The sequence below is a fragment of the Gymnogyps californianus genome, chromosome 5, assembly GCF_018139145.2.
Source record: "Gymnogyps californianus isolate 813 chromosome 5, ASM1813914v2, whole genome shotgun sequence".
NCBI classification, from domain to species: Eukaryota; Metazoa; Chordata; class Aves; order Accipitriformes; family Cathartidae; genus Gymnogyps; species Gymnogyps californianus.
Window position 1 is genome coordinate 298,930 of NC_059475.1, and position 21,086 is coordinate 320,015.

Genomic DNA, 21,086 nt, shown 5'->3' on the forward strand with positions numbered 1-21,086 from the left:
CCCTCGGGGTGGGCAGCCTGGGACCGGTGCTCATCCCACATCTCACCCCTGTCACCCATTCCTCGGCTTCGGGATGTGCTGGGGAGCCGCTTTGGCATGCTGAGGAGAGCAGCAAATCCCAGGCTCGTGTTTCTGTGAGTAGTAAAACCCACCTCCAGCTCTGGTTTAGACCACAGGGCTTGGCGTTGGTGGGGATGCTCCGAGCTCCGTCTCTGGTTGGGTTTCTCCTTGCCTTTCCCCATCTTCTGTGCATGGATGGTGGTGTTGCTTCCCAGCTCATCTTTTTGCCGGGAGGTAGGGATCCAGGTTAAGATGCAGCTCTGAATGCATCGAGATGGTTTTGGCAACCCGTTGCAGCCCAGTCCACCGGCATTTCAGGGATGGAGGGTGGTGAGGCTGCTCGCAGCTGGGCCGGAGGCAGCTCCGGCTTGCTTTGGCGTCTCCCACCCAGCACGGATTTTGCTGCAGGAATGGGAGGACAGGAGAGCAGATGGTCACCCCGGGCGGGATTTCTTGGAGCACCGAGCTAAATCCATCCATCTCCTTTTCCATCACGCTGGTCATGGCTTGCTTGTCGGGGTAGCTGGTGGGGAACCGTAGGCTCCTGCGTGCAGCGGCGCTGGGGCTTCCTCGCAGGCCCGGGTGCCATGCCCCACCGAGGGGGAGGCTGGCCAAGGCATCAGACCCTTGCAGGCGACGCTGGGCCTGGGAAGCCAAACCACAGCTCCCGGCAGGCCCCACGGGGCGCTTCCAAATCGCAGCTTAAATGCCTTTTTTTTTTTTCTTTTTCTTTTTTTAGCACAAGATTTTGGGGGTTTCAGCTCAGACATGATTTTTTGCTTGGATATCATCATTGTTCCAGTCCTCTCCAGTCCCGGCCAGCTCATCTGCATCTTTATCGGGGCCCTGCAGGGACTGGGAGCTTTGCAGGCGGCTGGGCTGGGACAGGGAGGTGCAGGGCAGGCAGGGGCCGGGCAGCGCCGCAGAGGGCTGTGTTTCAGCAGGACGTGGCTCCTGGCGATGGATGAATCGCTCCACACGTCTGCTCTGGAGCATCAGCTTGGTGGGAAAGGGGTTGGAAATAGTACAGGGACCGTGCCCCGAATCCCACCCAGCCGATGTGCTTGGGAACTCGGGGCTGGGGTGCGTCGTTTCTCCTCTCGCGGGCTGAGCCCAGGCACTTGGTGCTCTTTGGGGTTTGTTTTGGGGGGAAAAGAGAGAGAAGAAGGGTCCCGAGGGTCTGCAGCTGGTGCTGCTGCTGGAGGCTTCTCCCAAAGGAAGAGGTCTCACCCCTGAAGCCCCAAGGGCTCAGCATCGCTCACCAGGACACACAGCCTGGAGCAAAGCAGGGTCAAACTCTGACCACGCACCCGTGTCGGACGGGAGGATGCTGTGAGGTCCTGGGCAGTGCTGCCTCCTCCTCCAGCGCCGTGCCTGCTGCCGAGCTGATGCTCTTCGTCCCCGAAGAGTCCTCGTCTGCTGCTCAGGGGTTTTCATCCTCGCATGGGCACCTCTGGGGCGGGGAGCAGAGCCGCGGCCGTAGCTGGAGCCGGGCAGAGCACGCCAAGGCGTTGCCCGACCACCGTCCCATCCCGGCAGTTTCTCTCCGGTGGCTCCATCCGTTCCATGAGCGGCTGCCTGTGGCCGGGACCAGCCTGTCCCACCCGGCGTCTCCCTGTGGGACCCTTCCCGTCGAGCAGCTGGAGCTCGTCGGGGCTGAGCATCCAGCTGGAGGGCAGGAGCTAGGGATTTTGGGAATCCCAGCCCTGATCCTTCTGTGGACGCTCCTGTGGGCTTCCCCCTATCCATGCCGAGGCAGCTCAGCTTGCTGGGCCGTGTCTGGGTTTATTCCTGGGTGACTGGTCTGGGTACGTGGTGGGTGAGAGCGGAGCGAGCTTGCAGCAAGCGACTGTGGAGGGGAGACTCGTTAGAAGCAATTAGGCGATGCGGGAAGAAGCGCAAGTGAGGGGCATCTCGAACCACACTGGAGGGTTTGGAAAGGGTCCAGAAAGCTGCAGGAGAAATCCCGGCTCCGAAACCCAACCGAAGAAAGGGGCTGTGTTCGGGGCGAGCGAGCTGCATGCCGTCAGCCGAGCAGGAGGGGAGGAGAAGGGAGGTGGGGAGGCAGGAGTTTGCTGCGTGAAAGGCCCTCTGTGCTTCCCGGCGGAGCGGGGAGGCGGCATGAAGGGGGTTTATATGGCTGTGATAACGAGGAAACTCTTCTCTCCCAGGGATGCATTGCCCTGGTCTCTGCGCCGTGCCATGGGGTCGGTACTTGGTCCTTTGCACCCATGGTCTCATCCTGAGGACAGCTCCTGGCCCTGGCTCGTTGTCTGGAGGCTGCTGTGACTCAGAGATGGTTCGTGCGATGGCGTGTGCATCTCCTGCCCCCTCCTTGGGCTGCTTTGAAAGCATTAGCATCGCTCCCGCTCGCTGGGGGAAGAGCTCTTAATGCATTCCTGCCGAGCATCCCCTCGGGTAATGCCGTCCCCCGAGCGAGCAGGTCCCTTGCTCGTCCTCCAGACCTTCCCCCGTCCTCTCACCCCCTGCTCCCTGCCTTTGTGCGGCTCTTTCTGGTCCTTGAAAAAGAGAAAGAGGCAGGTTAGCAGAATTAATCAGTGCGGCGGTGCTGGCTGTGCATCCCGGAGGGGATGCTGGGCGAGCAGCCGGGCCGGGCACGGCTCACCGGCGGTCCCGGAGGGCGCTGGGAGGATGCGTAGGAGGAAACCAAGCCAGGGGAAACCGAAACCCTCCTTCCTCCCAGCGCTGCTTTCTCCCTCCTCCTCGTCTCGTACCCCCTCGCCCACTCCTCTCTCACAGGGGTGAGGTTCAGGCCAAAGGGGCTCGATTTTTTGGGAGGGAGCAAGATGATGCTCGTTGGTACAAGGTGCTGGCCTTTCCCTCCCCCTATCAAGGGCGGCATTTATTTCCCATTCCCACACAGACTGATTAGCATTTGGGTGTTTGGCTAAGGCTGCCCTTGACTTTCCTATCCAATATTTAAATTGCAGGGGAATAAACATCGGCGCAGAAGCCTGGAAGCCTTTTTCTGGGGCTTTGCTGGCACTTTTGCTCCTCCCGGGATGCAGGCACCTCTCGGAGCGAGCACTAGCCTCCCTGCCAAGCAGAGAGAGGATTTTGCTGAAGGCACACAGGTTTTGAGCCTCAGTGTTACTTAAACCCCGTCAGAGCAGCGGTGGCATTTAATTTAGGTGCAAACCAAAGTAGGGAGCACAAGCCCTCTCCTGCTCCTTTACGGTGGCTGAGAGGAGTTGCTTGAGCTTGAGAGGGTCCCTGATGAGGATGGAGCTGGGTGGTGGGGATGGAGAGCGAGCAGGGGGCTCATGGCTTTGGGTCTTGAGAGCCTCCAAGGACGGAGCCTGCGCAGCCTTGCTGGGGGGAACGCATGTTTTTCCCCCCCTTTGCTCCAATTTCTATCAAATAATCTCTCTTCAATTTACCCAGTGCCTTGTAACAGGGGCCCAAACCCGGGTGCGGTACCCAGAGGTGAGGGAGAAGGGCTGAGCGAAGGGGGGTGACGACGTCCAGCCATCCCCTGTGGATGCAGCCTGGGATGCTGCTGGCTCAGGTTTGCTCGCCAGGACCTGGGGCTTGGCAGCAGAGGCCCGTATGGGGCGGTTAGCCTGTCCCGGGGACAGGACTTGTGGCGTGGCACCCCCAGCCTGCATCGCAAACAGATGCCGAGCCGGCAAATCCCATGGCAGACAGGTTGATCTCCTCCAAGGCTGGGAGAAATACCCTGTGTGGGTACCGCAGAACCGGCCACTGCATCCCATCCCTTGGCAGGTCCCTGGGGAGTGCTGAACTCTTCCTCGTGTCCAGTGGGGGGGGGAAATAATGCTGTCCCTGGCACTCCGTGCCGGAGCAGCGGCATCTGCAGCCTCGGCACAGCGAGGGTCGGCTTTATTTCCACTGCCTGTGCTGGCAGGAGCACCCCTAGGAGTGATGGGGGGGTCTTGAGAGCGGAGGAGATGAGAGTGCTGGATCCGGTCCTGCTCCTCCCTGCGATGCTCCCCATCACCCTCCTTGGGGCCGTGGGAGGAACGATGCGGGGATGAAGATGGGCGAGGGGAGGAGGGCGGCTGGAGGGAGCTGCCAGGAGAGAGTCGGAGCTGCCAGGGGCTGAAGAATGGCTGAGAGCAGAAGAAGGGGCTTTAGAGCTTAATTTCCTGTCCCCGCGGTGGGGATGGGATTTGTGCTGCCATCTCCAAGGAGACGCCGGCTGCGCGGCCGCTGGAATACTAATGGCATGGGAGGCGTGTGGCGGGGGGCTCCGGGGCCACACCAAGCCCCTCCTCGGCCGGGCTGCGGGGTCTGAAGCCGCCCCAGCAGCTCCCACCGTGGCAGCCGCCGAGGCTGTTTCACTTTGGGGGGGGTAGGAGCCCCCCAGGATTTGCTGTTGGGGGGGAAGGAGGGACAGGGGGGTATCTTGCCATACCCTTGGGAGGGTGTCGGTGACCCCCTTGCCGCGATGCCCACGGCCGGGGGGACAGGACTGCGCCGCTGCTCGCGACGTCTGGGGCTCCCCCTTATTGCGATATGGGGGCGGCTGGTTTTTGGGGGGACCCATGGGTGTTCGCGGTGGTGGCTCTTAGACACCCGCCTCTCCGAGCGTCGTGTTGAGCTTCCCTTGACGCCGGTTTGAAACGCAGAGCCGAGCTGTGTGACGGCACCAGAAGCGACGGTTGAACCGCGAACTCCCTCCATCCCACCAGGTTTTGGGGTGCCTGTCTAAGAAGTTCAGAGGCACCCATCTGCAGTGGCAGAGAATGGGGATGTGCCCCCCCAAAATAACTAATACATTTTCCAAGTCTGTGCCGTTATTTTGGGGGAAGTCAGTTATTTTAATGCTGGGAAGTGAGGGTGGTTTAAAATAAACCCTCCCTTGGCAGCCCAAGGAAGATGGGTGTGAGCTGCAGAGGGGAGTCCGTAGGTCGGGAATAATTAATGCAGCACATGGTAACGAAGCCGTCCGTGATGGGGCTGTTAGCGAGGTCTTCGCGATGGCACCTTTAGTGTGGTGTTGGGGGGTGGGAAGATGGGTTTGGGGAGAATATGTCTGAGCCGGGGCGGGGGTTCAGAGCCAGTGTGCTCTGCGATGATCCGGGAGAGCCAGGGACCGGAGGGACAGGGGAGCAGGGATGCATCCCCGAGGCTGGACGGGGAGCGAGATCCCACAGGAGCTTATCCTGGCCGTCTCTTACATAAAGGGCCGTGAGCTGGGCTGCGGGGGGTGTGATTAAACCTGACGCTGATGAGCTGCTGCAAGCTGCTTCGTATGAATGTAATGAGGGGAATGGCAGCCAGACCCCCGTGTCCCTCCCCGCTGGGAGCAGCGGCGATGGCAGCGAGGGGGTGTCCCCAAAAGAGGAGTGGTGTTGGGATGGGGAGGACGTGGGAGGTGGCTGTGGTCTCACTCCTTCTCCTGCTCCCCTCGCAGATGGCGAGAGGCTGGGGGAGGTGACTGATCCCGTCAGGCGGCCAGCAGCAGCCCAGGCATCGGCACGGCGGAGGAAAGCCGAGGACTCCAGCGAGAGCCGCGAGGAGGAGCCGATGGTAATCGGAGAGCCGGAGCACGGTCGGGTGGGAAGGGACCTGTGGAGGTCGCTGGTCCAAGTCCCCTACCCAACACATGGCCAACTAGAGCGGGGTGCTCCAAGCCTTGTCCAGCTGAGTAGATCCAAGGATGGAGAGGGCACCACCTCTCTGGTTCTGCTCAGCTGCCCTCACAGTGGATCAAAAAAATCCCCAATATCCCATTGAAACTTTTAGTGTTGCGCCTTGGGCCTCTTGCCCTGTCGCTGTGCTCCTCCGAGAAGAGTCTGGCATCATCTTCTCTGCACCTCCCTCTTGCGTAGCTGTCAACGGCAATAAGGTCCTGCTTTGCTGGGCAAAGCCACCTTCTCCTGTGTCCTCTGCTCCACCTTGCTAACCTCCACTTGTCTGTCCTGGACCGGAGAGCCCCAAACTGGACCCAGTATGCCCCAGGTGGGGTCTCCAAGCAGAAGCTGGAGAGAGGATCTCTCCGTGCCAACAGCCCAGGAGGCACTTGGCATCGTGGCCACGAGGGCACCCTGCTGTCCCCTCTTCAACCCGTGGTCACCAAGGGGCTTCGGAGCAGGGCAGGCGGGTGGGATGCTGGGAGAGGGAAGCCATATGGTGTCCCCTGCCCCGTCCCAACAGCAGGTCACTGCTGCAAGTCCCCGTGACAGCGAATTGCCATCGGGGTGGGCATTGCTTGGGCTATTCCCAAGCCGCGGTATTTTGAGCACGGGTGAGTGTTTTGTGTCTGGAGGGAGGGGAAAGCATCGAGTCCCTGCGCTCGGAGCCCTCTCGGTGCCCATCTCTTTATGCCTAGCTCTGCCAGGTGTCTTTTGCAGCCGCTGGACATCTACAGCATCACTGGCTCTGCAATTAAAAGGCCAGTTTGTCCCCACGTTCAGCAAATAACCCACCCCCCCGTTTCCAGCTGCGGGGAGCTGGGCTGTGAATAGTCCCCTCTGTTGGGGCAGGCGGGGGAAAAGTTCACTCCAGTTTGAAAGCAAACAGTCCGGCTCGAAAGGACTCCGCAAACCGGAGCAAAAAAAATGCTGCTTCAAAAAAGGAGATGGAAAACTTTCCTCCTGGTGAGCTCCCAACCGCGGATCTCACTGTTGCACAGCCGGTCCTTGATCTTTGGGGCAGGGCAGGGGTGCCAGTGGCTTGTCCTCTCCACCCGTCTCACCCATGGGATGGAGACCCATCCCCATCCCTCTCCATAGAGCGACAGAGAGGTTTTTCCAGGCGCTGGGGGTGGAGAGCCGCATGCTGGTAAGGAGAGACGGCTTCAGGCTAGGCAGCAATTAAGCGGTGAGAAATAAGGATGGGGAGGAGGCTGATTGCGCCTGGCTGGCTGGCAGGGGAAGGGGGAGAAAGGACGACCCCTGCTCTGATCTCTCCCAGCTCCTCATAAATCAGGGACAGACAGACAAAGGAGAAAAATGAGGTGCCCAGAGAAAACACGGGCTGGTGCTGGGTGAGGACAGGGGGGGACAGTGGGAATTGCATCTCGGCTTTCCCTGGGAGAAGGGTGAATCCTTCCAACAAGCGCAGCACAATTACGCCACCTCCCTAATAACGTCTTCCAAGGGCACCGCTCCCCTCCTCTGGGATGCTAATGAGTTCGTTTAGGCAAAGTTTGCTAATTATTTCTTTGGCACTGTGCATCCTAACGGGCTGCACTTTGTCGATGCTGCGGTTCTCACCTGGGCTCGGAGCCGGGCTCTGCTTTCAGAGAGGGTCAGCTCCGCTCTTCGGGGGGTGGCATGGTCCTTCCTTGCCCGGCTGAGGCCATGGGGGACGATGACTCTGAATCCTCCTGGGACAGCTGGCAGGGACATCCATGCCCCCCTCGGTCCCATCCCCGCAGGGGGCTGATGCTGAGTGCAGGCGTCACCAGCGTGACGATGGGCTGTGACACCAGCCAGCTCCCCGCGTGACAGGCACAGCTTCCCATCGCCCCGAGCAAGGGGCAGAGTGGCAGGTCGGCGGTCGCTTTGGAGAGGGTCGGTGGCTCTTCCTTCCCCACGTGCTAGCTGGTCCCTCGTCCCTCCTCCACCCACGCTCCCTGGGATGCAATGGCAGAGAGTGGGGGCAATGCCCACGGGGATGGCACGGGCTCGCTCTGGCTCTGCCCACAGCTGCCAACGTGGTGACAGAGGAGGATGCTCTAGGTGGGCTCCAGAAGTGCCTGGCTCTTCCTTGCCACCCGTCACCTTTTCAGCAAGCTGGGGGCAGGTGAATGCTCACCTAATCCCTCTAAATTACGAGACCCAAGCGATCGGATTAACCTAATCCCCTTTAAAGGGAGAGGGGGAGCGGAGAAGCATCCCGCTTCCTCTGTCCATGAGTGGACATAGAGATTGCTTCTGCGCTTTTGGAGATGGAGCCCAAAATACTCCATTTCCAGTAGCCCATCAGACCGGCCGAACATTCCGAATGAACAGAAAACTCACTGTTCTGGAGAAGTTTCTCTCCTCAGCAGAGGAAGGGAAACGAGTTTAGCTGGAACATTTTGAAACTCTGCTCCCTGGGACACCTTGCCAATATTTTTCTGCCTCCTCCTGCCCCTGCTTTCCTTTGCTGCTAGCCTTGAAAGCTTTTGCCTTGGTTTGGCAATGCCTGACATCCAAAAGGAGATGTTTAGATCTAGGGAGACGTCCTGCAAGCACGGCCAGGCTGGCCCCGATCCCCCCCATCTCTCATCTCTCCCTCCCGCTTCCTCGGCAGAACGACGGGCAGGACTTGGACGGCTGGTTTTCCAGAGGCCAACGGTCTGACCGAGCCACCACGCACCCCAAACTCAACCTGACCAAGCAGGCTTTGCCCTGGAACGAGCAGGTAGGTGGGCAGGGAGCAGCAAAGGGGGTGATGGTGGAGGTCCCAGGAGGAGGTCCACCCAGCCCCTCGTTGGGGAGCCCGCAGCCCATGTCCCCCCCCAGCATGCCAGGCTCCAAAGCCATCTCCAGCCATCCTCCTCCCTGCCCTCCATCACCCGTCCTGGGGTCAACATGGTGCCCGTGAGGATGAGCTCCTCGGGGGAGCCGTGGGTGTGCGTCAGCCCCCCCTCATCAGTCTGTGCGGGTGTGCAAGGGGACCTCTTGCTGCCTGTCTTCTCCGGATGGGTCCACGCTGCGCCCGTCGCCTGGTGCTGGCTGTGTGCTGGTGGGATGGATGCTGGGGGTGGGTGAAGGATGGCGTCGGGCTTTCGGTGCCGTATCCAGACGACATCCCTTGTCCGAGTGCGCTTGGGACCCAAAGGAGCAGCAGCAGGAGGGTTATCTCCTGGGGGCTGGCGTTGTGACCCTGGGGCTGGCACAGGGATGGGGGCTCAGCCCTTCCTCAGTGTCACTGCAGAAGAGCTGAGGCCGAGCAGGTGACATCCCTAGGGCTTGATATCCACGTTTCAGCCGGTCCTAATGCTGTCCTTGGGGGGCGAGGGGGGACGTGAGGAGGACACCCCGCTCATCTCCCTCTCTTGTCCTGCAGTACAAAGGGAAAGCAAACTTGCACGTCTTCGAAGACTGGTGCGGAGGGGCCGTGAGGCACCTGAGGAAGAACCTCCATTTTCCGCTCTTTCCCCACGTGAGTCCCGGGCCTGATGGCGGTGGGTCGGAGGGAGGGTCCACTTGTCCCTCTCCGGGTGCTGCTGGATCTCCCCTGGCTGTGGGCTTGGTCCTCAAGACCTTTGCCTGCAGGCTTTTTGGTTTGGCTTGGGGCAGGTAATTGCCAGCAGAGCAGGGATGGAGGGAGAGGTGGGTGGTGATGGGACCTCCACAACCCCTCTGGTGCCAGGGGCACGGGACCCCAGCATAACAAGGAGGAGGTGGGCTGGGTGATGTTGGTGCAAGGCATGAGCCTGGGCATGAACTGTTCATGCTTTCATGTCTCTGTCTCTCCTCTGCAGACCCGCACCACAGTGAAGAAGCTGGCTGTGTCGCCCAAGTGGAAGAACTACGGGCTGAGGGTTTTTGGCTACATCCACCCCTTCAAGGATGGTGAGTGATGGAGCTTGGCCTCTTCTCCCCCTGCAGCAACGTGGAGAAGCTGCCTCCTCCCCCCTTCTTGGGCCACACGAGGACAGAGACAGACCCCAAACCCCTGGCTCCCAGGCAGGACGGTCCTTCTGGAGGAAAGACCCTTTTCCCAGGTTGCTTCGAAGGGAGGCGAAGCCCCGATCCCACCCAGGACGTGGGGTCCGGGGTAGCCCCATCACCTCTGTCTGTCCGTCCATCCATCCATCCATCCATCCCTGTTTCCCCATCTCACAACGAGGCACTGAGGCTGAGCCCATGCCAGCAGGGCTGCTGTATCCCTCTGTGGTCACCTTCTCCTTTGCTCTCTGCAGGGGATTTCCAGTTTTCTGTGGCATCGGATGACAATTCGGAGTTCTGGCTCAGCTCCGACGAGAGTCCATCCAACTCCCGGCTGGCTGCGTTTGTGGGCAAGGTACGTGCCGTCGTCCTCAACCCTCTGCCTTTCCCCGCACCAGGGATGCTCGAGCTCCCACTGAGAGCGTCTCCTCCCTCGGGGTGCCTCACTCCTCACTCCCAGCATGCTGGTAACCATCCCGGGTGCCTTCTGGGGATCCCTAGCACTCAATTAACGATGTTTCAAACCCATGGGCGCTCTTTAGCCACCGCAAATTCTCCCTTCTACAAGTCCCTCTGTTGCAGCAGCTCTTAAAGGGAGTGTGCAGGGTCCGTGTGTGACTTTGCCAGAGGCAGCTCTCCTGCTTCTTTGCCCCCTTGGGAAATGCCGGGCTGTTTCAGCCTGGTCCCATCTCTGCCCCTGGCCAGGCCTGGTTTGGCTTCTGAAGGACCGTCTGCCCCTTGGTCCCATCCTAGTTGTAGCTACCAAAGACCAGCGTATGTCCCAGAATAGGAGAATTTAATACTTGCTCCTGGATTTTCTTGGCGTTAACTCCTATAACTGGAGACCCCGTGGTCTGTCATCGCACCCCTGCATTTTTGGGATCTTGGTGTTGTTGGCTGGTGACAAGTTCTTGTGGCAGGAGTGCCACCAACTGGGGACAAGCAGGCCCTGGGATAGAGCTCCTGGGATATCCTCCTGCCTGAAGAGCCTGTCGGCAGCATGGCATAGTGCCTGATGGAGGTGGAGGAGAGATTCTCACAGCCTGGTGGGGTTTGGGCCTCGTGCCCGCTTGGCCTGTGGTGTCCCCGGTGCTCTCACACGCTCCTCCTTCCTTCCCCCAGCTGGGCACCGAGTGGACGGCGCCGGGAGAGTTCACCAAATTCAGCTCACAAGTCTCCAAGCCTCTACGGTAAGTGTGTCCTTGCTCCCGCTGCCCATCCCGGATGGATGGAGTCGGGCAGATGGAGCTGCTGGCTCCACGCTGACTCTGCCCAGTTCCTCCTCCCTGGGAGGAGACCCCGGCCATGGTCTCTTCCCAAAAGGCATACGGGGTCTGGGCTGGACAGGAGCTCAACCAGCCATGCCCCCAGGTCCATGGCTTGAAGGTGTTGGGGGCCACAGCCACCTCTGCAGATGATGAGGTGGGGACGGGGGATCCCCCCCTGATCTCATGAAGCCTCTCAGCAGTGGGATGGGGGAGCAGATACCCACATCCCGCTGCCTCTCTCCTTGCCCCGGGAAGGTGTAGCCACATGTGAGCAAGACAGAGAGGGTTTCCCGAGATGGCTTCTCTAGCAGGGGAGCTCCCATCGCCCTGTCAGCGGTAGCAGTCGGCTCAGCAATGATATCTAACCAGCTTCTTCCCCTCTTGCGCAGCCTCATGTCCTCCAGACGCTACTACTTCGAGCTGCTCCACAAACAAGACGACCGAGGTTCAGACCACGTGGAAGTTGGCGTGAGTAAAGGCCCCCACCCCGTGCTCCTTTCCAGGCTTGTCCTGTCAAGAGCCGGCGCCAGGGCTTTTCCCGATGCGCGTTAAAATGCTTTCTGCTGGAGCGAAGCCACGATTTTCCCCCTCCCGTGGCTGCCAGCGGCTCAGTCCGCAGAGGGGACAAGTCAGCGTCGCTCCGACGGAGCTGGGGCTCATCTCCCCATTCCCTGGGCTATTCCTGCGCAGGATGCCTGGCACGGGCTGCTTTTCTCTGTGCTCATCCGATCCTTTTGTGCCAATGGCCTTTTGGGAGCTAAAGACCCCGCTGTCCCTCACTTGTGCTCCTGCCTTGCCGATGTGCTCCCGTAATGGATGCTAACGGAGCAGCCCCTCCGCTCCAGGCTCCAGCAGTGATGGGACACCCAGCTCCACGTGGCCGGTCCCATCCCTTCTCCTTTCTCCTTGGCCTTCTGCAGAAGGGCTGGCAGAGGGGGGAGAGGTCCCCTGTGGGCTTCTTCTCGGAGGAGCCCATTGCCATGGGCAAGGAGAGCCCAGACCATGTAAGATCAGAGCAGGCGGGTCCCAGGACACCATGTGCGAGTGGGAGCCCACCTTGCCAGCTTGCATCCCAGGGTCAGTGATGGGAGAGATGGCCAAGGTGATGGAGTGGGTCCCTTTTTTCTTTTCCCCCTTACAGATACCATGAGTTTCAAATCTGAACTTGTCTGCCTTGGCTGCACAACCCTGGCAAAGCCTGGAGCGTGTGTGTCAGGAGCTCGGGCTGTCTTTGGGTGGGGAAGATGTTGGCTCGTTAGCAAAGGTTTCCTTTCTCCCCAGCAGTCATTAATCACTGGAGTCAAACTTGTGCCAGCAAAGCATCAGGGAGGCTGACAACACCCTTTCCTCGCTGGCTCTCTCCTCCCCATCGCTCAACCTCGCCCTCCCAGGGCTCCATCTCGGTCCGTCCCGATAAGATCTGCATTTCTGCTGTGAAAAACAAATAGATGGGGGAGACAGTTTTTTGCTGGAGGGAGGGAAGCCTTTCAGATGTTCAGAAAGAAACAACAACAACAAAAAAGCAGGACCCTAATGCATCTCTCCCTGTGGGTATTTAAGGGCTTGTCTGGACAAAGGCTCAAGACATGCTTTGAAAATGCACGTAGTTAAATCAGTGCAGGCAGCTATGAAGACCCTCTTAAGTCAATGCAAACTCGTCTGCTGCTAATGTGCACTCACGCAGCACCGGAGCGAGGCATGGGAAGGAGAGGAGGTGGTGTAGGGCTCGGCGCCTGTTGGCTTTGGCTCAGGTCCTTGATGGGTGCCATGGCCTCCCTGCTCCGTTCCCCAGGGTTGAAGGGGAGCGTGCAGAGAAGCTGCCCCGTGCCCCGGCATCGTCCCTCCCCTGTGAGGCAGGACACGTGGCTGTGCTGCCTCCCATGATGTTATTGATGCCGCTGCTGATGCGGGGCTGGAGCTGGCCTGCCTGGCCCAGAAGGACGATGGGTGGCCGTGTGGCAGTCCCGAGAGGGGAGCGGCATGAGCCTGTGCCCCGTCTCCGGGAGCCTTCCCCTCTCTGACCATGCAGGGGATGCCTGCTAATCCCAAATCACCTTGGGGAAAGGCAGGAGATGGGCCTGGGTCTGTGCTGGGGCAGGATCAGTCCTCTCCCTTGTTTCTCTCCTGCAGGGTCGGGGCTGGGATCAGTGCAGGCAAGTTTCTGGGAGCTGAGGACAGGGGAGGACCCATCCTAGGGTGCCTGGGGTTGGGCAGCTGCATCCTGAACCCCTGCCACTCTCCCACTCATTCTCCATCTCCTTTTATTTTTTCCTAGTGGCGAGTTTTCCTCCCCAGCTTGAAGTTTGAAGTGATCGACTCCTCCTACATCTCTCTGTACACAGGTAAGGGCCACGCGTCTCCGCCTGCGGCCACGGCAAGCAAGCTCTCGAGGGGGCTGTACGTGTTGGTGCAGCTGGGCAGAGACGGCACCAGAGCCTGGGAAGGAAACCGGGTCCTGGGAAATCAGATCCCGGGGGAAGATCTCAGCCTCTCAACCCCCCCTGAGCTTCTGCTGGGTGTAAGGAAGGAGGCAAGGGGCTGCAGCGGGTAGGGGTGATGCTGGGAGGGTGCTGCGACCCTCCTGAAAATGGGATGCGGAGGTGACACGCCACGGAAACACAGCTCTCCTGGTGCTCCAGCCTCGTCCCTGCTAATGAGACCACGGAGGGCTGGCTCCTTGGCCTGGCCCTGAGTTATGAGGAGCTGTCGTGTAAGCAGGGATGGATGGCGCAAGGTTTAATTAAATCTATAGATCTTCTGCTTCCTGCCCCTTCCCTGGCAGCAAGAAAGGACTTGATAGATGGGTCCTGCCCCGGTGCTCAATATGCTGGAGGACTGGTCATCAAACATGCCCTGGAAGGTGTCAATAAGGCAGGAGGGGACAGGCAACAGGCGGGGATCAATGGGGAGAAGAGGGATGGAGGGGTATTGCTGGTATTGATGCAGGTGCCCATGAGATGGATGACATGCAGACAAATTCCACCCCCCCCACCGGCTATCCGTCAGTGCTGGCTCTTTCCGCTTCTCTTTCCCGGTTCCCGGCTCCCTCGGACCCCAGCAGCATCCTGGGGTGAAGCCACGTCACTTGTGGGGAGCCCATCCCTGTGGCGTGGGGGATGCCAGCAGCGTGCAGAGCATCCTCCTTCCTTCCCTTTCTCCGGGCTTTTCCAGGGGTTGCAGCCCAACCTCAGCCAGCTGCACGGAGGCGTTTGGGGAAGCCTTTCCCTGCTGCAAGCAGAAGAATTTGGGGCTCGGGAAGGGGGTTCCTGCTTGCTTCAGGACCTGCCTGCTTCCCCGCAGCTCCACAGCAGGCAGGGCTGCTTGGAAAGGGAGCACCCTTGGGTGCTCGGAGCAGGCAGCTCTGAGCGTGGCCAAGGTGACCGGAGCAAGGTGACCTCCCTCGGGGAGGTCTGGGGGCTGGTTGATAGCCAAGGACGACATGCCACCCTCATCCCTGAATAGGAGGCGAAACCAGCTCATGTTGCATTTACCTGCACCTCTACGGGGAAGAACGTTCATGGTTTAATTCCTGTGTCCTTGGGAGTTAAAGCCCCAGAGCATTCCCACCCCTTGTCTTTGAGCGTGGTGAGCGATGCTGTGAGCGTGGTGAGCGATGCTGTAATCGGAGCTGGGGCTGCCTGGCTGAGATCAGCCGTACTGTCCTCCTCTCGGTGCTCATTAGTTGGTGGCAATAATCATTAGGCTGATTAGTCACGGGGTCTGTGAGCAGTGTGAGAGGGCTGGAGGGTTTGCCCTCCTGCGAACACATCGGCTCCCCTTGTTCCCCTGGGAGCAGGAGGAATCCACAATCCTCTGAGCCCTCTTGGTGGGAGGGACGGAGAGGTTGGGAAGCGCCACCTTGGAGGATGCTCCTGTGACAGTGCTCTGTATGCTTGTGCCCGTGGGGTTCAGCCCTTGTCCTCACCTTCTTCAGATGAATCGTCCCTGAAGATGAACCACGTGGAGCACATCCCGCAGACCTTGGCCAGCCACAGCGGGAGCTACCTCTGGGAGGCACAGCAAGACGAGCACGGGGCTGACATGCTGAAGTCTGACCCCAGGGACACCTTCTTCCTCAGTAAGCGGCTGGGACCGGACCCTCGCACACCTCCGTGGGGTTTTGAGGGAGGAAAAAGGCAGGACCTGGCTGCCACAGACACCCAGAGCATCCCTCCTACCTTCTGCCCATCTCTTGGGTGGAGGGCATCTCTCCTGGGGTCTATAGGGGGGCAAGTTGGGATGGTTTGGGCTACGAACTCTAAGGTGGGTTGGGCTACGGGGGTGGTAGGGCATGGCTTGGGGCTGAGCCGTGGCTGTTTCTCCTCAGCCCCTGCGATCGAGGCCTCCCGAGTGGAGAACGTGCTGGTGCCCTGTGCCTACAGCCCCACCTACGTGGTGAAGGACTTCCCCATCGCCCGCTACCAGGGCCTGCAATTTGTAAGTGTCTCCCCACGACGGGGACGGGGTCACGCTCCCATGGGAGACGTGGTGAAGCAGAGCGCTTTGCCCCTACCCCAGGGCAGGGATGTTTCCACCTGGTTAAACTCCAGGAGAAAATGTCCCTCGCTGGAGGATCAGGCTGAGCTTCCCCATCTTGACCCAAAAGGGTTTGGGCTAAAAGCCTTGCGGGGTGTTTGGGATGCTGGGGGTCACCTCGGTGTTGAGGGGCTGCGCCGGTGGCCTCGGGTCCCCGGCTCCTAGCCCTGCTGGCCCCGGCTTCCTTGGAGCGAGCCCGCTCTGTGTCAGAGTGACAGCGGCATGGTCATCTCCCCAGGTCTACCTCTCGTTCGTGTACCCCAACGACTTCACGCGCCTCACTCACATGGAGACGGAGAACAAGTGCTTCTACAGGGAGTCCCCCCTCTACCTGGAGAAGTAAGCGTTGGGGAGCCGGTATTTGGGGGTGGTACATGGAGGGGGAGGAAGGGGCTGATGTCAACAGGGCGCTCAAGTTGCTGGAGAAACGGCGCTGAGGTGATGCATCCTGAGCCGCGTGTCCCCAAGCTCCGTCCCCCATGGAAGGGCCACCTCCAGGCTGGCTCTTTTCCCATCTCTCGGGCACGTAGCAGCTTGAGACCTGGCAGTGCTCCTGGATTTTGGGAATCCCAGCTCCCTTCGGAGCTGGGCTGTGCCCGGGCGCCTGCGCTGCAGCCGGGGATGTTCCTCCCTGCGTGGGCTCGCATGTGTGTGAGCACGTCCCTTCGCGCGTACACCCCTCCCTTACCTCCAGGACCTCATCTTTCCTCTCTGTCTCCCAGGTTTGGTTTTTATAAGTACATGAAGATGGATGAAGAGGAGGAGGATCCACGCCAGCGAGCGTTTCTCTTCCTCAACCCAGACAGTGAGTCACCGCTCCCCGCTGGCAGCTTTTTGGGCATCTCTCATCAGCTTGGCATGGGGCTGAGCACCCGGCATCCTCACCCACTAGCCCATCCGCTTGGAGATGTGGCTCATCGGGATGCCTCCAGCGATGCTGGGGGGCTCGAGGAGGGCAGGCCTGCACGGAGCAACTTGCCTCCGAGCGGTCCCGTGCACTCCGTGGTCATGCATCCTGCTTGGTTCAGCCACAAAGCGCTGCGGGGTATAGGAAGCGGGATGCTAGGGTTGGGATTCACCCTCCCTGCTTCTTGAAGCCGTGTACCCGCATCTCCTGGGTTGGCCTGGCCAGTGGGCAGCAGGATACGACCGGACCTGGTGTGGAGTCTGGGGATGTCCGTGGAGTCTGGGGATGCTCAGGGGGACCTGCAGGAGCCCGTTTGTTCAGAGCCTGCCTCGCTGTCGGTTTGCAGCCCGGCAAAGCCCTGGCAGGCTCGGTTTGCTCCCGGATGAAATGAGTGGTGCCAAGATGCGGCCAAGGTTTGGAGGGGTTAACGGGCAGAGCCTGGAGCTGCCAGCCCTGGTGAGCATCCGTCAGTGCCCGCCAGCTCTCAGTCTCCCTCGCCCAGCAGCCGTTCGCAGGTTAATCTCTTGCTGGAGACAAGCTTTGCCTCCTTGTCTTGGGCCAGCACGCTGTAGGGGGGTGTGCCGAGTGGCTGGGACCCTCGGGGTATTTATCTCTGCCTTTATGCCTAGATTTCCTCGAGGATGAGGAGGAGGAGGAGGAGGAAGGAGTGGACAGCCCTGAGCCCACAGACCCACCTCCCGAAGCCAAGGAGAGGAGCTTTGGGCCAGTACCTGAAGCCAAAGGGAAAGAGACCCCGCCGGTCACCGGGGATTATGGAGACGACCTGGACTATTACAGCTTTCATCGCAAGCGGGGTCAGGCCCGGGACGAGGTGGGCACGCCAGGGCAGCCGGGAAGATGGAGCACGTCCCGCCAGGCCAGTGCCAGCCCAGCGGCCGTCCTCGAGGACCTCCACGGCGAGGAGGACGTGGGCCCTGCGCTGGAGCAGGTCCATGGGCGGATGCTCAGTTGGTTACCCCAGGATCCCGGCGAGGATGATGAACTGGGGCTGCTGGCATCTTCGAAGCACGCTGGGGCCCTGAGCCTCCAACCCCACCTCTCTGTTCCCATCTTTGGTGGCAAAGCCAAAACGCTGGGTCCCAGCAAGCCTGCAGCACCCAGGGAGGACAAAAAGCCCCGGAAAGCCCAGGAGAAGGTCTACGTGACCAGGCTGCAGCCGGGGAAGCGCAAAGCCCCAGCCCAGGAGCCGGCCTTCCCCGGCATCTTCCTTTACCCAAAGCCTCTGAAGAAAGTTCATCTTCACTCCAGGACCCCTCAGAAGCATCCCATCGCCTCCAGCAAGCTCCGTGCCATCCCTGGCCGCCGGACCCCCTGGCTCCTGAGCAACATCTCCAAGGAGAGGGACCCTGCCAGGCGGAAGAGTGCCCGTACGGGTGGCAGGAGGTGGGAACGGCCATCCAAGCCGGGGACCGAGCGGCGGGTGCTGCCCAGCCTCCTCGCCCTGGGGACCGAAGGGCTCTTCAGTAGGGAGACCCATGAGGACACGACCCCTGCCCCGGGCAGGACAGCAGCCACCACCGACTACAACTCCTCTGAGGCGACCCGCTCAGAGGGGACACGGGTGACATCCTTTCTGAAGATGTCAGAAACGACGGCGTCCCAGCAGGAGGAGGGAAAGGGCCAGGAGAAAGAGGAGGAGGAGGAAGAAGAGGTGTCGGACTACAGCTACGAGACCGGGGAGCTGCAGCAGAGCTGGCTGGAGGACTCCATCAACTGGCAGAGGACGTTCAGCGTCAGCTCGGTGGACTTCGAGCTCCTGCGCTCCGACTGGAACGACCTGCGCTGCAATGTGTCAGGCAACCTGCAGCTGAGCGAGAGCGAGGTCGTCGATGTGGTGGCGCAGTACATGGAGAAGCTCAACGAGAAGAATGGAGGGTAGGGAGGGAGCGGGGGGCAGGCGGGAGGTTGGGGGGATGTGCCTTCGCCCCGCTTGGCTCCGTGGGGCCAGGTGAGCTGGATGGTGGGTTCAGGCCAACCCCTCGAGCAAGGGAGCTGCGGGGAGCAGAGCTCATGGTGATGGTGCTTTCAAGTGTTTCTTTCCCCACAGCATCTACACCCTCCTGAGGATCGTCAACGTGGAGAAGCGTCGGGACACGGCCCGGGGGAACCGCTACCTGCTGGAGCTGGAGCTGGCAGAGCGGGGCCAGCGGACGGTGCGGCTCTCCGAGTACGTCTACGTCCTCTTGCACCAGGGCAAGCAGGACGACAGCGCCGAGGCCAACCCTGAAGGGCTGGCCCTGGGGGCCACCGAGCCCCAGCCGAGCACCTGGAGCATCCTCTACGGAAAACCCGTCCTGTGCCGGCCCCTGCGGCTCAGCTGGAAGCAGGACGTCATGGTGCACTTCGTGGTACCCGGTAGGTGACAACAGGACGCGTCTCTCCAGGGTCTCTGCTGCTCCCTCTGCCCTCAGCATCTCCCGGCGGGAGGAAGGCAACCCCTTTGCTGCCTGGTTACATCCTCCAGGCTGGCCCAAGGGGGATGAGGTTATCACTTCTCATGAGATGCTGAGGTTATCGCTTCTCATCGGAAGGGGTGTTGGTTTGGTTGGGGAAGGGGGTGCTCTTGGGACCCCCGTGGTGAGCCTGAGGGATGTTTGTGGCTGTGTCTGGCAGTGAAGAACCAAGCCCGCTGGGTCCAGCAGTTCATCTCGGACATGGCCCGCCTGTACGGGGCTACGAAGGACGCCAACTTCAATGTCATCCTGGTGGACTTCGACAGCGACGACATGGACGTCGAGAAAGCCCTACGGGATGCCCGACTGCCCCGGTAACCCACCCTGCATGAGCTCCGGGTCCCACCCTGCTCCCCCCGAGGCTGCTGAGGGGGGTCTGCAGGGCTCCTCGTGGTGGGAGAGGCCATCCTGGTGGTGCTCACACAACCCGCCGCTCCTTCCCCAGCCTGGCATGGGTCTCTGCCTCACTGCCCTCCTCCTTTTTGGGGGTTTACACTTGTTTTCCATGCGGAGGAGTCAGGGACGCAGAAACCTCCTCTGCCTCCGCAGGGGGACCCTCAGCATGAGTTGTAGGCAGCTGACCCCCTTCCTGAGAAGGTCTCCTCTCCTCGCTGGTGGTCCCTGTCCCCTTCTTGGCCGTGTCCCTTTCGGTCACCAGCACTAACCGCCCTGTCCTCTCTCCTCAGCTACCAGTATCTGCGGCGCACGGGGAACTTTGAGCGCTCGGCCGGGCTGCAGGCTGGCGTGGACATGGTCGAGGTGAGCCGGGGGAGAGGAACCAGCTCTCACCTTGGCTGCAATCCTGGAGCTGTTTCGCCCTGATCCTCCTGCTTGTGTCTGTCCCCTCCCATAGGACGGGCACAGCATCGTGTTCCTCTGCGACCTGCACATCCATTTCCCCCCCAATATCCTGGACAGCATCCGGAAGCACTGCGTGGAGGGGAAGCTGGCCTACGCGCCCATCGTCATGAGGCTGAGCTGCGGCAGCTCCCCGCGGGAGCCCAACGGTGAGCGGGGTCCCCTCTGCCATGACGCCTTTCCAGCTGGAAAACGTCCCCCGCCTGCCTGAGGAGAGCTGCGGCGCTGGGTTTGGGTTACAGCCGGGCTCGGATGCGCAGGGAGGATGGGTTCGTTTCGCTCCGGCGAGATGGGATTCAAGCCCAAGGGTGCTCGAGGCACACAGGGTGTGATGCCCCCCAAAACCGGGCTGTCACCCAGTGCACCCCAGCAGGAGGTGGCAGCGATGGGGACAGACCCGTGGTGGGAAGAAGGGCTGGGACAGGGTGTTCCCGTGGTTCCCAGGTAGCGGTGAGAGCGCAGAGGTGATGGTCTGGGGATTTGGGGTCCCCCCCGCACCCCTCACCTCATTGCTTTCCCCCCTCCAGGCTACTGGGAGGTGAACGGTTTCGGCCTCTTCGGCATCTACAAGTCGGACTTTGACCGCGTGGGAGGGATGAACACGGAGGAGTTCAGAGACCGCTGGGGCGGGGAGGACTGGGAGCTCCTGGACAGGTGAGGCTGGGGGTCCCGGCAGCCCCCTAACCCCCCCGGGGCAGGGCTGGCCACGCGGATTTGGGCGCATCCCCTGGGAAACCCGCTCTCCTCTCCACCGAGCTGGCTAAAGGCTGGGGCGGCGCGGCGAAGGGGCAAAACCTCCCTTTAGGAGGGCCGCATCCGTCCCCTCCCTTCCCTGAGCGGCTGTCCCTCTGTCCGGCTGCAGGGTCCTTCAGAGCGGGCTGGAGGTGGAGCGCTTGCGTCTCAGGAACTTTTACCATTACTACCACTCCAAGCGCGGCATGTGGAACGCCCGCAGCAAGAAGCCACCCAAGGACTAGCGCTCCGAGCCCGGCCCGAAGCCACTGACCCCCGCCCTGCGCCCGCCGGAGGCAGGCCACCGCCGGCGCCCGGTTGTCCCCAGCCTCTGCCGACGCGCCTCGGTGCCGGCACGGAGGGCACCCGTAAACGAACCACGGTTATTTTGGGGAGGGGAGGGAGCGGGGAGGGCGAAAGTGGGTGGTGATTTTTTTCTTAAGGGTCTAATTTCTTAGTCAGAAATGAATTTATTAACTCATTAGTGCCGGGACAATGGGCATCCTGCTGTCGGGAGGGGTAAAGCCCCTGGGCTGATCCCCAGAGCCGGTGGGTCCCTGGGGGCTGTGCCGGGCCAGTGATGCCGGAGGTGGAAAAGCGGTACCCAGGCTTGCAGCCGGTGCTCGCTCTGCAGCCCCTTTGCTGGGTCACCCCCCAA

General features: G+C 61.0%; 1 protein-coding gene across 1 annotated transcript in view; it reads left to right on the forward strand.

Annotated features, from left to right (window-relative positions):
- The window catches only part of B4GALNT4 (beta-1,4-N-acetyl-galactosaminyltransferase 4), a 30,560-nt gene extending 9,745 nt beyond the window's left edge, over positions 1 to 20,815 (forward strand). The window contains exons 2-20 of the mRNA XM_050897579.1: positions 5,462 to 5,577; positions 8,290 to 8,400; positions 9,049 to 9,144; positions 9,467 to 9,557; positions 9,908 to 10,008; positions 10,776 to 10,843; positions 11,311 to 11,389; positions 13,197 to 13,263; positions 14,856 to 14,999; positions 15,249 to 15,358; positions 15,696 to 15,796; positions 16,180 to 16,262; positions 16,994 to 18,260; positions 18,433 to 18,740; positions 18,999 to 19,152; positions 19,525 to 19,597; positions 19,692 to 19,845; positions 20,224 to 20,350; positions 20,559 to 20,815. Coding sequence (XP_050753536.1) covers positions 5,462 to 5,577; positions 8,290 to 8,400; positions 9,049 to 9,144; positions 9,467 to 9,557; positions 9,908 to 10,008; positions 10,776 to 10,843; positions 11,311 to 11,389; positions 13,197 to 13,263; positions 14,856 to 14,999; positions 15,249 to 15,358; positions 15,696 to 15,796; positions 16,180 to 16,262; positions 16,994 to 18,260; positions 18,433 to 18,740; positions 18,999 to 19,152; positions 19,525 to 19,597; positions 19,692 to 19,845; positions 20,224 to 20,350; positions 20,559 to 20,673 — 3,365 coding nt within the window. The 3' untranslated portion in view covers positions 20,674 to 20,815. The remainder of the gene's footprint in view (positions 1 to 5,461; positions 5,578 to 8,289; positions 8,401 to 9,048; positions 9,145 to 9,466; positions 9,558 to 9,907; positions 10,009 to 10,775; positions 10,844 to 11,310; positions 11,390 to 13,196; positions 13,264 to 14,855; positions 15,000 to 15,248; positions 15,359 to 15,695; positions 15,797 to 16,179; positions 16,263 to 16,993; positions 18,261 to 18,432; positions 18,741 to 18,998; positions 19,153 to 19,524; positions 19,598 to 19,691; positions 19,846 to 20,223; positions 20,351 to 20,558) is intronic.
- Positions 20,816 to 21,086: the final 271 nt, after the last annotated feature.